The sequence below is a fragment of the Sander lucioperca genome, chromosome 6, assembly GCF_008315115.2.
Source record: "Sander lucioperca isolate FBNREF2018 chromosome 6, SLUC_FBN_1.2, whole genome shotgun sequence".
Taxonomy (NCBI): domain Eukaryota; kingdom Metazoa; phylum Chordata; class Actinopteri; order Perciformes; family Percidae; genus Sander; species Sander lucioperca.
In genome coordinates this window covers 37652227-37667226 of record NC_050178.1, presented here as the reverse complement: position 1 = coordinate 37667226, position 15000 = coordinate 37652227, and the positions used below count along the sequence as shown (strand labels likewise).

Here is a 15000-nt window from a genome sequence, read left to right as displayed (position 1 = left end):
AGAAAACGTGCCGCATAATCAAGGATTTTTGCCCGCAACAATCACAAAAAAACTCCAAATTTTTCTGGAAGGACTGTACAGCCTGTAGTGAGATTTACAAAAATCCACAGCTCCCTGTTCAGATGCACCAATCAGGGCCAGGGGGGGGTGTCTAAATGTTCAGATGCACCAATCAGGGCCAGGGGCGGGTGTCTAACTGCGTGTCAATCACTGCTCATGCACACGCATTCATTCTCCCTTGTGGCTGGAGGGGCTTAGGAGACTGTTTTGGGCTTTAGCTTAAAGGGGGAGAGACTGAGAAGTTGTCGATGTTGAAATTTTTTGGCTAAGCCCTGGATCGTCCACCCCAGTCCTACCTACAGCACCTTTAACAGACGAATGAAAGGCCATTTGTCTGACCTGGCTGATCCTCGTCGTGTGTCTGACCGTCAGAACTCTGTTTAATGACGTCACCTCGCTCTCACATCGCACATTTTAACTTGGTGAGCACTTCCTAAAAGTAGGACAAAAAGAGTTTTGGCCGACATGTTTGGTTAAAGTTTTGTTAATTTAACGTTCTGTCTGAATATTATTTCACCATTTCATCATTGAGAACCAAACCTGAGTTATTTAACTTCTCTCATGCCTGCCATTCCCATCACACACACACACACACACACAGAAGCACACAGACGCACACAGACACACACACACACACACATAGAGACAGAGACACAGACACACACACAGACGCACACACACAGACACAGACACGCACGCACGCACAGACAGACACACATAGAGACAGAGACACACAGACACACGCACACACACAGTCATGCACAGACGCATGCGCACACACACACACACACACACACACACACACACACACACACACACACACACACCCCATCATGTCAGCAGTCAGATTTTTGATTTTCTGTCAGAAATAAATATCTTATTTTTGAGACTTTTGCATGAAATCATCATAACAAGTTATTTTCTGCATCTTCCTTTTCTTTTATTCCCCATTTATTCTTTCCTCTCTGTGTTTTTTTTGTTCTTCCTTTTCTTTCTGTGGTGTGTTTTCCGTGGTCGTGTGACCCGGCTGCAGCCAAACTGCAGCTGGCGGCGGCCGAGGGCGGAGCTGGTAGTCACAGCCGGCTGCAGCGCTGCCTGAGGAGAGGCCGCAGCCTGCAGCAACGCATCCTGCAGCAGCAGCCGGACTCAGAGGCTGCAGGCAGACTGCAGAAGGAGCAGGAACAGCCCAGGTACCACCTGCAGTCCCAAGTAGCTAGCTTGCGCTGCTTTCCGACCAGAGGAATTTTTGCAGTTCCTAGAACATAATGTTCCTAGAACCCTGTTTTTCTCCTGTTCCAACTAGGGTTGGGTACCGAAACCCGGTTCCACTATGGAACCGGTTCCTACGCAAACGGTAGTATTCGGACCGGATTAGAACGCAAATTTCGGTTCCGACTGAAATATTTTCCCTCTGTCGCTCCAGACAGCGGCAGACTCTTTTTTTCTTTCTCCCTTTTACGCCGAGTGGCGCCCGTGCCCGCTCGCGATTCGCGGTGTGAAGCGCGTGTCCGCGCCATTCCCCCGACGTGCACTCTACAATCACAGCTGATAGACGGCTTTTTGTACACGCTCCGAAACGGACGTAAAAACATCACCCTTTCTCTGTAGTCTACCGTTAGCTAGCTATAGTAAATGTAGGCTACTTTTTAAATGGCATATTTTCCCTCTGGGCTCACCAAAACGGACGTAAAGGCATATTAACCATTCACTGCACGGGATCGCTAGTAAACATATTACGCTCTGCTGGTCTATCGTTCAGGACCAGACCCTGGAGCCTGGTGGTATGGTCTGTCCTTTCTAACTCCTCCCTGTGTGTCCAGGCCTCTTGGACACCATCTGAGAGGTTTCTCCTGTGCAGGACATCCCATAAGTCAGGAGAGGTGTAGTATCTCACCAGAGAAGCAAATATGGTCATTTTTCTGCAAAAGAACTGCTAAAGTTTGAAGCTGGTTGGCATACCAACTCAACAACATTTATTTAGTTCTTACTTGTTAATAGTGTATCTGTTATTTGTTAAATTATTGTAATTATGTGTTAGGTATTGTAATTTCCCCTGGGATTAATAAAGTATACATGAGTATTATTATTATTATTATTATTATTATTATTATTATTATTATTAGGTGACTTAGGTTTACTTATTATATATTTAAGTACTTTAAAACGTTAATATATTGTTATATTTAAATAATTTTCAATTTAAAAAAAACTATAAAAGAGCCTTTCTTTGACGTCATTTTTCAGTTTTTCAAGAATTGGTTTAGGAATCATAAAATAAAAATCGCGATTCTCTCTAGAACAATTCGATTATCGATTCTGATAAGTTAATAATCGATTATTTATTTTATTTAAGATTTTTTTTGTGTTGATTTTTATTTAAAAGTGACTGTCTCCAGACAAGTACAGATCAGAAAACAGAGTGACTGAAAGAGGACGGGATAACGGACAACAACTTAGAGTTCAGGCAGAAAAAAACACACCAAAATGGCCAAAAGGAAAAATATTTTTATGTATATATACACAGTGTTTGGAATAACGCCGTTTAAAAGAACGGCGTTAGGTAACGACGTTATTTTTTCAGTAACGGGGTAATCTAACTAATTACTTTTCCCGTCGTTACAACGCCATTAACGTTACTGGACGTTAAATGCGGTGCGTTACTATGCATTGATTTGAATAAACTGTGTAATCTGAACGCACCCCTGGCTCACAGCTAGTGAGGAGGTGGGTTAATAACGAGGTAAGCCATTATGATTGGCTAAGGCAGAGTCATGTTTCATGGTAGCCAATCAGAGCCTGTGTTTTTACACACATGCCAGCACACGCGGCGCACACACACACACACACACACACACACACACACAGCTGAACAGAGATTCGATGAAGCAGCAGAGATGGCGAGTCAGGAGCAATCCGATGAAAAGTTGCCGTTTTCAAGGTGGAGATATAAGCACTACTTCAAATTCAATGTGGCCAAAGGCAAGAACGTGCATGTAATGTGCACATTATGTCCAGGAGAGAAGACTCTGTCGACATCCGTTGTAAGCAACTCTAATTTAATGAAGCATCTCACAACGACACACGCATCTACAAAGCTAGTGGCCAAAACCAGCGCTACCTCCACCAGATGATAGCTCGCCATCCACTAGCAAAGAAGGACTCGGAGCAAAGTCCTCCAAGCAGCAGAAGATAGATCTTTCTGCCTCATGACTAAACAACTGCTCAAAAAAATCCAAATTCTTTGACATATGGCAACTTTTTTTTTTAACAGTAACGCAAATAGTTACTTTCCCTGGTAACGAGTTACTTCAGTAATTCAGTTACTAACTCAGTTACTTTTTAAAACAAGTAGTGAGTAGAGTTTAGATTCTCGGCCCGAGCTCGGGCCGTTATTTTCCGCCACATCCACGGGCCGGACCGCGCCTGGGCCGGACCCTTGATCAAGCAATTTTTTTAATTTTTTTTATCCATTACCTTATTATCCTATTTGGGTGGGGAGATAGCTATGCCATAATCAGAAATATTATAAATATATATATATAGGCTATATAAAAGTAACAAATGTGTACAAAAGTTAGGCTGCAGTTACAAAATGCAGCACTTCATGCGCGGAGTCTCCTCCTCTCGCACGCATCACACCGGGAGCTTGAAGATGTAAAGAAAAAAAGAAAAACAGGAGAATTACCTTTGAGCAAGTGTGGAGGAAAGTCGGAGGTATGGAAGCAGTTTAAACAAGTCGTGGGCAGTGACACCAATATGTTGTTCATCATTGTTTCTTTTTTTTTTTACGTTTCTTCACTCGGATCCACTTGCGATCCGTTTCATTCTAAACTAACAGCAGTTTACAGCTTCGTCCTTGTTGTATTATTCTAAACAGATTTCTGCAGTTCAAACAACTCTGAATTGTAGTTGAGAACGTCAGTTATAACGGCCCACGTGTTAAAAAATTGTCGGGTTTAAATCGGGCTCGGGCTCATAATTACAGTTAATGTTTCGGGCCGGGCTCGGACGCAACGTGCTCGGGCTCGGGCAGGTTCGGGCTTGATTTTTTTGGGCCGATCTAAGCTCTAGTAGTGAGTAACTCTAACTAATTACTTATTTAAAGTAATGTTCCCAACACTGTATACACATGATAATAAGACATACATAAAATAATTAGGCAAAACACATATAGGCTGTTCATCTACTTTATCACATGACATCTGACCACCTCATGTTTCCTGTTCTAAGAAGCCAATTCTCCACCTTTAAACATGACTGAGCCTCTGACGTGGAGGATTACTGGAGAGAAGGGGACTTCACAAGCACGTTTAAGGCATGGAATACGACCTCAGTAGACCTCAACCTCTTAAAACTTGTGTGACAAATATTGTATATGTCAAAATCTAAGCGATTAGCAAACTCTGAGTAGCAAACTCTGATTTATATGTATATTTTTTTTAAATCACGCATGGAAATGTACATTAAAAAATTGTTGCATCGATAATCGGTTTAGAATCGAATCGTTGGCCTCTGAATCGGAATCAAATCGTGGGGTGCCAAGAGATTCCCACCCCTAGTTCCAACTGGACCAATTTAGAGATTATTAAGTTTAGGGCTGCAGCTAACGATTATTTTTGTAATCGAATATTCTAGCGATTACCGTATTTCCCGGACTATAAGTCGCACTTTTTTTCATACTATGGCTGGTCCTACGACTTATAGTCAGGTGCGACTTATATATAAAAATATATATAATTTAACATGTTTTTAAATGTTATTTCATGCTGAAAACATTACCGTCTACAGCCGCGAGAGGCGCTCTAAGCTTGTGACAACTATATGCTGCTCCTAAAGACAACTGAGAAAGAAAAGAAAATCCTATTCTGCAGATTACAAACTGCAGGTAGTAAAATAGGCAGCCGAAAACGGTAATCGAGCAGCACAAAGACAGTTTGGAGTGAGAGAGAAACTTGCGAGGGACTGGCGAAAAGGTGACTCTTACTGCAATGAAGAAAACAAAGTAAGCTAATCTGCTAGTCGCGAGCTGAAAGCAAGATGGCCAGAGCTGGAGGAACGAGTCCACAGATGGGTGCTTGAACAGCGTCCTGCTGGGAGAGGCTCGTCAACGCTGCAGTTACGTCTCCACGCCCTGGTAGTTGTTCTGTGTGCTACTGTGTAGTTGAATAACTGTTAATGTGTTACGTTAACATACCGGACACCTACCGTATTCAGCCCCTTCTTCTGTGTGCTGTTGTCTAGTTGAATAACTTGCCTTTCCAGATTAAATGTCTGTTCTTGGTCTTGGATTTTGTGAAATAAATTTCTAAATAAATCCGACTTATAGTCCAGTGCGACTTATATATGTTTTTTTCCTCTTCATGACGCATTTTTTGACTGATGCGACTTATACTCCGGAGCGACTTATAGTCCGGAAAATACAGTATTTCATCGATTGATCGAGTAATCGGATAAAAAATGATTTTGCCTCAAGGATCACTGTACCGTGGACGGCACACTTTGTGGCTGTGGCGTCGCTGTAACCTCCACTCATGAACGTTTTTATAACTTTAAGCATTAAATCTTCAAAATATACAGCCATGCGACACAACAACTGAAAGCTTAGTCTCTCATGATTCCATTAAGCCCACACACAAAGCATACGATGATTTATAGCAGTTGTACAACTGTTATAAAACGTAGCTTCTTACCGATTTTCCCTGCTAAAAGCTAAGGAGTTAGCCAACACGGGGATGTCTTTGGTGTTTTTTTTAGCCTTCACAGGAGGTTTTCTATCCAGCCTGGAAGTTGTGCCTTTTTTCAGAGTTATTGAGCATTAAATCCAAACTTTTACATCCTAGATTTATCCACTTGATGTCCATAATTTATCACGTTTTCGGTCATTTCTGCCGCTAGCTCCGTGCTCTCCGCCATCGCGCCACTGAATGTTGTGTGCGTCGTTAATAACAGTCCGTGTGAAACAATGACGCGACTGATTGGCATTAACTGAAGCTTCGAGGCAGAGAATTTGCCTTGAAGCTTTTTTGTAATCGAATTATTCAAATTATTCGAGTAATCGTTACAGCCCTAATTAAGTTCCTCTGGCCACAGTTCCTGTTAAGGTCGTGACACACCAACCAGACGGCCGACCGTCGGCAGAAAAGGCCGTTGGACTGATCAGTCTCCCCGAGTTGGTCTAAAAAGTTCCTCAGAACACCGAAGTGACGAGACGTAATACGTCTCCATAACAGCAGGCGGCGCTAATCTGTATTGTCGCCCAAAAAATGAAAACCAGCAGCTGATTGGACGAACGTGTCACGTGGGTCTGGTTTCTCCGGAAATTCACAGCCAGACTGTCATGGCGGCTCGTTCAGAATACGATCTCATATTGGACTAAAATAGTTCACCGAAACGTGTTTCTGAAAACATTTTAAGAGAGAAATAGGCCGTGCAGTTGCTGAATCTGTCTTCATTTCAGATCAACAAAGGTCAGTTTAAAAGATTTTCATCAGATTTTGAGAGACTCTAGGGTTAGCTCTCCACCAATCAGATGGGTCACTGAGTCCGACTGCTGGCAGTGCCCGCCCCGCCGATTATACATGTCAAATCGGCCAAAATGAAGGCCTTTGGCCCCTCGGACGGACGACGGCACAGAACACACCGAACAGACTCGAGTCACCGACCTCGCCATACTGTCCAACGGCCGATTATCGGCTTGGTGTGTCTCGACCTTAACTCTTTCAGCTCCTACCTCAGGGGAGGGTCTTTTCCACATAGTGGTTGTTAGATGGCTGTGATTATAATAACAAAGGTCAGTTCCTATGGCCACTTGGCCAGTGTGAATGCAAATGGGAAACTGGTTTGGGGGAAGAGTAGTTAGTAGAACTGATTAGAAGTGGACTGTTCCTATAACTACGTTCCTGTAACTACTTGGGCGGAAAGAGGCTTTGGTAGGCAGAACGCTGAACAAGACATTTCTAGGCGACCAAAATGTTCCAAAACGGACAGTTTTCAGATAAACACGTGATGCACACCCGACCAATTTGTTTGTTTTTGTAAAGTTTAAGTTGCCGTACACAGGACACACTTTATTCTGAAAGATGTGGGGGGGGGGGAGGGGGGGTTTCTGAAGATGTTCTTAGTTCCTATTGAGTATACTAACCCTGACCCTAACACTAACACTAACCCTAACCCTAAGTGCTGCAGGAAGAAATCCCAAAACCCAGAAATGACAGACAAAGACAAAAACAAGTAGAGGTCTATTTTAAAGTCCCCAGTGTTAGCGTGGTTAGCATCACTAATAGGTGTTATATACTTAACGCATCCAAGCTGGCGCGTGCCATCATGACGTCAAAATGATGCCATATCCTGCCGGCGCGTCCGATTTATAGCGCGCGCCGAGCTGTCGTGCACGGCTCTTTTTTTTTTTTTTCTTTTCAGTGGCGCGCGACAAAGCGGAAACGGGAGGCCTGAACGGGTCCACAGCCAACCGGATGCCAGGACTCTCACAGTGACTGCAGGTCTCTCTTGTAAACTTACTAAGATGAGTTCTTTTATGGTGAATGAAAGGCTTGATCCGACGAAGTAGGTCATGCAATAAAATCGAAGCATTGACGGCAAAGCTGCAGCCAGTTCTGCCGTTGTTTACTTTTTTCTTCTTCTTCCAGTCCGTAGAAAGAGCAACGTCTGTAGCCTTTGCTCATTAGCGCCACCACTGTTCAGGGGAAGACTGCAACTAGTGTCGCGACCACCAGCGCGGGTATAAATGGTCACGGCGATCTCATGACGTCACATTTGGATGCGCCACGCGGGCTACGGTTACTGTAAAACGGCCTTAAGCCTCCGTCCTGACTGACAGGTCCTAAAGCATCCCCTGCTCCATCGTCTGTTTTAAAATAAATGGGAGCATCATTTACTAAATGAACATCCTGCTGTATTAACCCTCATGTTGTCTTGGGGTCAAATTTGACCCGTATCCAAGTTTTCTTTATATCAGAAATATGGGAGGTCGGGAAATAAGCGTTGAAAATGTCGAACAAGGCGACAAAACGTTGGGGGGAAATTATTGGAAAAAAGTGACAAAAACTACGAAAAAAATAAATTCAAAAACGAAGGTAAGGAAGTAAGCGTCAAAAAACGGCTAAAACGGCGAAAAAGTAACAAAACGTCAACAAAAAGGGACAAAGACATTGGGGGGGAAAAATGTTTCCAAAATTTTGGAAATAAAACAAAAAAACGTAATAAAAAAAATTATTTTGTTGAAAAAAAACAACAAAACATTGAGATAGGGACAACAAAAGTGTTTTTCATGGTCGAGGGAAAGACAATATGAGGGTTAAAGAAGACTTGAAGCTAGCGATAGAGACCATAACCTCATTATGAAAATGTTTACTGAGGTAATAAATAAAGAGAGAAGTCGGCTCATTTTCTCACAGACTTTTTTTTGGAGCCAGTGGAGTCGCCCCCTGCTGGAAGTTAGAGAGAATGCAGCCTTTTTTCATCGCTGTTTGTCGACGTTTCGTCACTTTTTTTCAACATTCTTGGTGCTTTTTTTGACGTTTTTTTTTAATGTTTTTTTTTTTACATTTGATGCTTTTTTTTCATCGCTTTTTTCTACGTTTTTTGACTTTTTTTTCAACATTTTTGGTCATTTATTTGACACTTTTTTGTACACTTCTTTTTTTTTTACATTTGTTTCTTCTTTTTGGAGCTGTTGGAGTCTCCCCCTGCTGGTAGTTAGGCTACGTTCAGACTGCAGGCAAAAGTGGCCCAAATCCGAGGGTCAACTGACCCACTCAAATCTTGCCCAGATTTGCCAATGTTGTCTCTCTTTCTCTTCATCCTTCTCCTCCTTAGCACCTGCTCATTAATGTCACGGCTGCCATTACACAAATATTTGGAAATAAATGAGCGAAAATGCTGACTCCCTCCATAACCTCCCTAACTTTAGTGCGACAGCGTGCTGCGTATGATGTCATTGTTATTGTTCTTTTGCGTATGCGGGTCAGTTTGAAACCGCAAACCGTTCACACTGGAATCTGATATAGGCCACATTTTAAAAGGTGATGTGAACAGACAAACAAAAAATTGGATCTGAGCAATAAATCAGAATTAAGCATTAAGACTTGCGGGTTGAACGTAGCCTTAGGGCGCTGACACACAGAGCTGATAATCTGCCGTCGGACCGTCTGGCGAGGTCGGTGACTCGAGTCTGTTCAGTGTGTCCCGTGCCATCGTCCGTCCGAGGGGCCGTCAGCCTTCATTTGGGTCGACCTGATGGGGAGCGGGATGAGCCTCTCAAAATCTGAGTAAAATCTTTTAAACTGACCTTTGTTGATCTGAAATGAAGACCGATTCAGCAACTGCACGGCCTATTTCTCTCTTAAAATGTTTTCCGAAACACGTTTCGGTGAACTATTTTAGTCCAATATGAGATCGTATTCTGAACGAGCCGCCATGACAGTCTGGCTGTGAATTTCTGGAGAAAAAAGAACCACGTGACGCGTTCGTCCAATCAGCTGCCAGTTTTCATTTTCTGGGAAACAATACAGAGCAGCGCCGCCTGCTGCTATGGAGACGTATTACGTTTCGCATGCGCAGAGTGTACGCTCAAGTTGGCGTCTCCTCAGTGTGTTCTGAGGAACTTTTTGGACCTCGGGGACCCGACTGATCAGTTCGACTGGCTTTACTGCTGACGGTCGGCCATCTGGTTGGTGTGTCAGGGCCTTTAGAGAGATTGCAGCTTTAAGGAGTCTCCCCCTGCTGGTAGTTAGACAGAATGCAGCTTTAAGGAGCTTCAGCATCGGCTTCCCTTTTCCGACCCGAAGTTGCTGCTTGTTTCTGTCCAGTTGTGACTTAACGACCAGGGAAACCAGCAGGACTTAGAGTTGCTGTTGAGAGGAGTGTTGTCGTAAAAACCTGCTCATTCGGTGTGTGTGTGAACCATGGCGAGAGATCGACAACACTCCCCAGGAAACAACCTCTAAAACACACACACACACATTGGGCTGCTGCTACTGATTATTTTCTGAATGGATGGATTAGTAGTTTGGTCTCTAAAATGTCAGAAAATGGTAAATAAAATGTGGATCAGTGTTTCCCAAAGCCTGAGATGACTCTCTCTCTATCTCTCTCTGTCTCTGTCTCTCTCTCTCTGTCTCTCTCTCTCTCTCTCTCTCTGTCTCTCTCTCTGTCTCTCTCTCTCTCTCTCTCTCTCTCTCTCTCTCTCTATCTCTCTCTGTCTCTCTCTCTCTATCTCTCTCGCTCTCTCTCTCTCTCGCTCTCTCTGTCTCTCTCTCTCGCTCTCTGTCTCTCTCTCTGTCTCTCTTTCTGTCTCTCTCTCTCTGTCTCTCTCTCTGTCTCTATCTCTCTCTGTCTCTCTCTCTCTCTGTCTCTCTCTCTGTCTCTCTGTCTCTCTCTCTCTGTCTCTCTCTCTGTCTCTCTGTCTCTCTCTCTGTCTCTCTGTCTCTCTCTCTCTCTCTCTCTGTTTCTCTCTCTCTCTCTGTCTCTCTCTCGCTCTTTCTCCCTCTGTCTCTCTCTCTCTGCAGTGAAAAGCCTCTCTCGCTCCAAATTCTTCTGACAGCGAGCCAGGGCGACCAATCAGCTTCCAGTCTGGACCAGCAGGCCCCACCTCTCTCCCCCTGCCTCGTTAAGCCCCTCCCTCCAAAAACGAACTCTCTGTCGGACCTTCCCTCGGGCACCGTGGCCCCTACAGGTTCACCCAGGGAGGACGGTAGGACCGGAGGCCCCTGCTCTCGCTTCGGGAAACCCCTGGGAGAGGTGGCTCCTCCCCCTCCACCTGAGGAGGTGGAGCATCGCGCCCAGTGGCCCAGAACGCCTTCTGTCTCTATCCTATCACAGGCCCTGCCCCCGTCACCTGTTCACACCATCGACAGGAGTCATGTGAGGATGGACGAGGCGCCATTTTACCCCCGACAACCCCCGACAACGCCCCCTGCAACTTCTTTCCCAACACGGAGTTGGTCCTGCTTACACCCAGCTGATGTCGTTGATTCTCCCGTTGACCCACCAGTCGTCCCGCCAGTCGTCCCGCCAGTCGTCTCGCCCCTTTACTTGCCCCCAGATTCCCCGCCTCCGCCGCCCGCGAGCCGGCCTGTCCGGACGCCCTCCCCGCCCCCTGGCCAGGACTTCCGAGCGGCCCTGCCTGTGGAGCGCTGGGCGGAGAACGTCAACAGATACTACGGCTCCGAGAGGGCAACGGGCGGAGCAGCGTTGCACGGCGAGGAGCTGTCGGAGCTGGAGTCTCTGTACCAGGCGAGCCTGCTGGCTCCCAGCATGCACCGGGGCAGCCGAGGAGTCAGTCCTCAGCCAACAAGCAACAAACAAGGTAGGAAGTTCAGGAACACCTCGCGTTGCACCGGCTTTGTAATGCCTACTTAATCTGCACTTAATGTAGCCTATTGTCAGTCCCTCCAAAAAAACGCAATTATGTGATCTCATAATTCAACGCATAATCAGCCAAAGTCTGCATATTTATGCGGGGGGGGGGGCATTTTTTCAAATACGCCGCACTTTCGCCGCATAAATTGCCGATTTCTGTGCAAAATATGCGGGGCTTGCATGATTTCATAATCCCTGCATTTTCGTTGCAAAAAAGTCCCACATATATCTTAGCAGAAAGTTGAAAAATGTTGCGTTTACTTCACACAAGAGCAGCTATTTTCCCCTGTTGCCGTGGGAACGTTATGAAGTGACGTAATTACGCGACGTGAACATCATCGAAAAGCTGCAAACCCCGCGATGAAGCCACGATGAAACCGCAGTTTTTGCAAGTTCCTGCAATTTCATCACATTAAATAGCATAAATATCCCGCATATTCCATCGAATTTTTTAAGAAAACGTGCCGCATAATCAAGGATTTTTGCCCGCAACAATCACAAAATAACTTTTTCTGGAAGGACTGATTAATGGACATAACAAAAAGAAGAAAGATGAAGAGAAAGAACGTGGCTGGAAAGATGGAGACCAGAGACGTGAAGCGAGCTGCGTACCGAGGCTCCCCCTGCTGGACGAGCCCAGCTCCTGCAGCCGCCGTTGCAAATGCGACCCTGTTCTCAACGGCCTACCTGGTTAAATAAAGGTTAAATGAACAACAACAGGGTGAAAACGACAAAAATATTTTATCAGGCGCATGGACTTGGTGGTGGTGTGTGTCAGTGCTTCACACCACCACCTAGCCGCCTGGTGTGCACACTACATCGAATTTCACATGCTTTTGCGTCACCATATGCACGCAGATTTCCCTCCCCCAAAACTCTTGTCGAAACGTGGAATAAAAAGTGAGAACGCAACGCCACTTCTGCGTTTTCTCTTCAGATTGTTTCCATCTAAACATAGCCTTATTTTACACCCCAGTACAACAGAAACAAACATTTTTAGCATTATAAGCAGACATAACTGTAGTTAAATGAGCTGACTTATCTCACATTGTGCTAAACTTACACTGGAAACAAAAACAACACTAAAAACATAAAGCTTTCCCTATGACCCCCCCCTCTTTCCCTCTCCATTGGTACGTCCCAGGTCGGTAAATTGCATTCCCGTTTACTTCAAGGGGGTCAGCTTCTCCTGGGACCACGAGCCTCCTGTGGCGCCATTCTGATGCTACCAAGCCATCACCTCCCGTTAGCATCCCATTGACTGCCATTCATTCTGACGTCACTTTGACAGAGAATAACTTTACATCTGAAGAGTTTAAAGACTCTATTTGTCCATTGTTTATTTCTAAAGAAACACGACAATGTATAAAAGGCTCCATTACCTTGTACCTCACGTTATGGCTCCGTAGCAGACGTTTTTATAAAAATAGGCTAACGATTGGGTCATAACCACGAGACTTACTGTCTCATAGTAGAGGAATTACCGTATAGTACAGGAGAAGCTCTCAGGCAGTTTGGACTTCCATTAGCTGTTTAAGTTTAATTACTAATGTTAACTATCATTTTAGTGATCAATAATTAGCCTGTGTCTATGTTATCTCCTTACATATACCTACGCTCTCCGTCTCTGCTAGATTGGGAATGATTGAGATTTCTCTTGGCACAGCTACCAGAAGACTTCCAACTTTCAGACAGGTTGCTCACGTCACATCTACGTCTTCAAGCTCAGTTGGAGGCTGCTCAGTAACGCTCAGCCATCACCGGGAAAGATCTTCTAATATCCTTCACTGGTCTCCGTCCAGAGACACGGGACCTGGTGGTCTAGTTTATATACTGTCTATGGTTTCCTTCACTTGCTTCCCTTCCTTGCGTCTTAGTTCTTCACGGGAATTCGTCAGCTGTATGGGCGGAGTTAGCAGCAGCTTTCAGCTGCACGGCTGTCCTCTGTATCCTCGCCCCTAACTCCTCAGAAATCCATCCTCCATCCTAGCCCCTACATCCTTGCTCCTCCATCCTCCCTCCTCGCGGCAGGAATAAGAGCTTTTGTATCTTATTTAAAGGTGCTCTAAGCGATGTTGGGTGACGTCACTTCTTGTTGACGTTCGAATTATTGTCAAACAAAACGGAGGCTAGGCTCGTTGTCTAGGACAGCTCTCCTCTAGCTAACTTCCCTCTTCACGCTTCTCTCTCCTCCACTCACTACACACCCCTTCATGTGCACACGCACTAACCCCCCAACCCCCACCCTGGAACACTGTTTGTTATGTTATGTGGTGCAGGTTAGCGCAGTTTGTTTTTGTTGGCGTTTGTGGAGCCTGGGCTGTCTACAGAGACCGCGTTTATTTACAGTGTGTTCAGGGGACAGGCAGCTAGCAGATAGTGAGATGTTTTTTACAGTGTGTTCAGGGGACAGGCAGCTAGCAGATGGTGAGGAGATGTTTTTTACAGTGTGTTCAGGGGACAGGCTGCTAGCAGATAGTGAGGAGATGTTTTTTACAGTGTGTTCAGGGGACAGGCTGCTAGCAGATAGTGAGGAGATGTTTGTTGTATGTGACAAAAAATGTTGTAGCCTAAATAACGCGTGACATCACTTAGAGCACCTTTAAAATCTTTTTCATCCTCGCTCCTCGGAGCAGGAAAAAGAGCTTAATCATCTCTACGCCACTTAACTGTCCCTGTGAGACTCAAATGTGTGTCCGTGTGTGTGTCTGTCTGTGTGTAGGTTTGAGGAGAATGCTGTCAGGATCTGGACGGTCCAAAACACCGACGGCTGAGATCGAGAGACACGCCTACAGATCACCAGTTACACCTCATAAGGTACAACTGACCGTGAGTGTGTGTGTGTGTGTGTGTGTGTGTGTGTGTGTGTGTGTGTGTGTGTGTGTTTGTGTCCATGCGTATGTGTGTGTGTGTGTGTGTGTGTGTGTGTGTGTGTGTGTGTGTGTGTGTGCTTGTGTGTGTGTCTGTCTGTCTGTGTGTGTCTGTGACCGTGTGTGTGTGTGTGTGTGTGTGTGTGTGTGTGTGTGTGTGTGTGTGCGTAAGTCTGTGTGTGTCCGTTGTGTCTGTGACCATGTGTGTGTGTCCATGCGCGTGTGTGTGTCTGTGTGTGTCCGTGCGCTTGTGTGTGTGTGTGTGTGTGTGTCTGTGTGTGTGTGTGTGTGTGTGTGTGTGTGTCCTTGTGTGTGTGTGTGTGTGTGTGTGTCTGTGTGTGTGTGTGTGTCTGTGTGTGTTTGTGTCCATGCGCGTGTGTGTGTCTGTGTGTGTCCGTGCGCGTGTGTGTCTGTGTGTGTGTGTGTGTGTCCGTGTGTGTCTGTGTGTGTGTCTGTGTTTGTGTGTGCGTAAGTCTGTGTGTGTCCGTTGTGTCTGTGACCGTGTGTGTGTGTGTGTGTCTATGTGTGTCCATGCGCGTGTGTGTCTGTGTGTGTTTGTGTCCATGCGCGTGTGTGTTTGTGTGTGCGTAAGTCTGTTTGTGTCCGTGTGTGTGTCTGTGTGTGTCCATGCGCGTGTGTGTGTGTGTGTGTGTGTGTGCGTCTGTGTGTGTGTGTGTGTGTGTGTGTGTCT

The 15000-nt window shown here is 45.4% G+C and overlaps 1 protein-coding gene across 6 annotated transcripts in view; it reads left to right on the top strand.

Annotated features, from left to right (window-relative positions):
- Positions 1 to 15000, top strand: part of usp54a (ubiquitin specific peptidase 54a) — a 91233-nt gene that overhangs the window by 70368 nt on the left and 5865 nt on the right. For 5 of the 6 annotated variants that reach the window (XM_031303643.2, XM_036001895.1, XM_031303639.2 and 2 more), the window contains 4 exons: positions 1094 to 1250; positions 10587 to 11128; positions 11168 to 11386; positions 14162 to 14256. In XM_031303643.2, coding sequence (XP_031159503.1) covers positions 1094 to 1250; positions 10587 to 11128; positions 11168 to 11386; positions 14162 to 14256 — 1013 coding nt within the window. The remainder of the gene's footprint in view (positions 1 to 1093; positions 1251 to 10586; positions 11129 to 11167; positions 11387 to 14161; positions 14257 to 15000) is intronic. The other variant, XM_031303642.2, reaches the window with a different exon arrangement.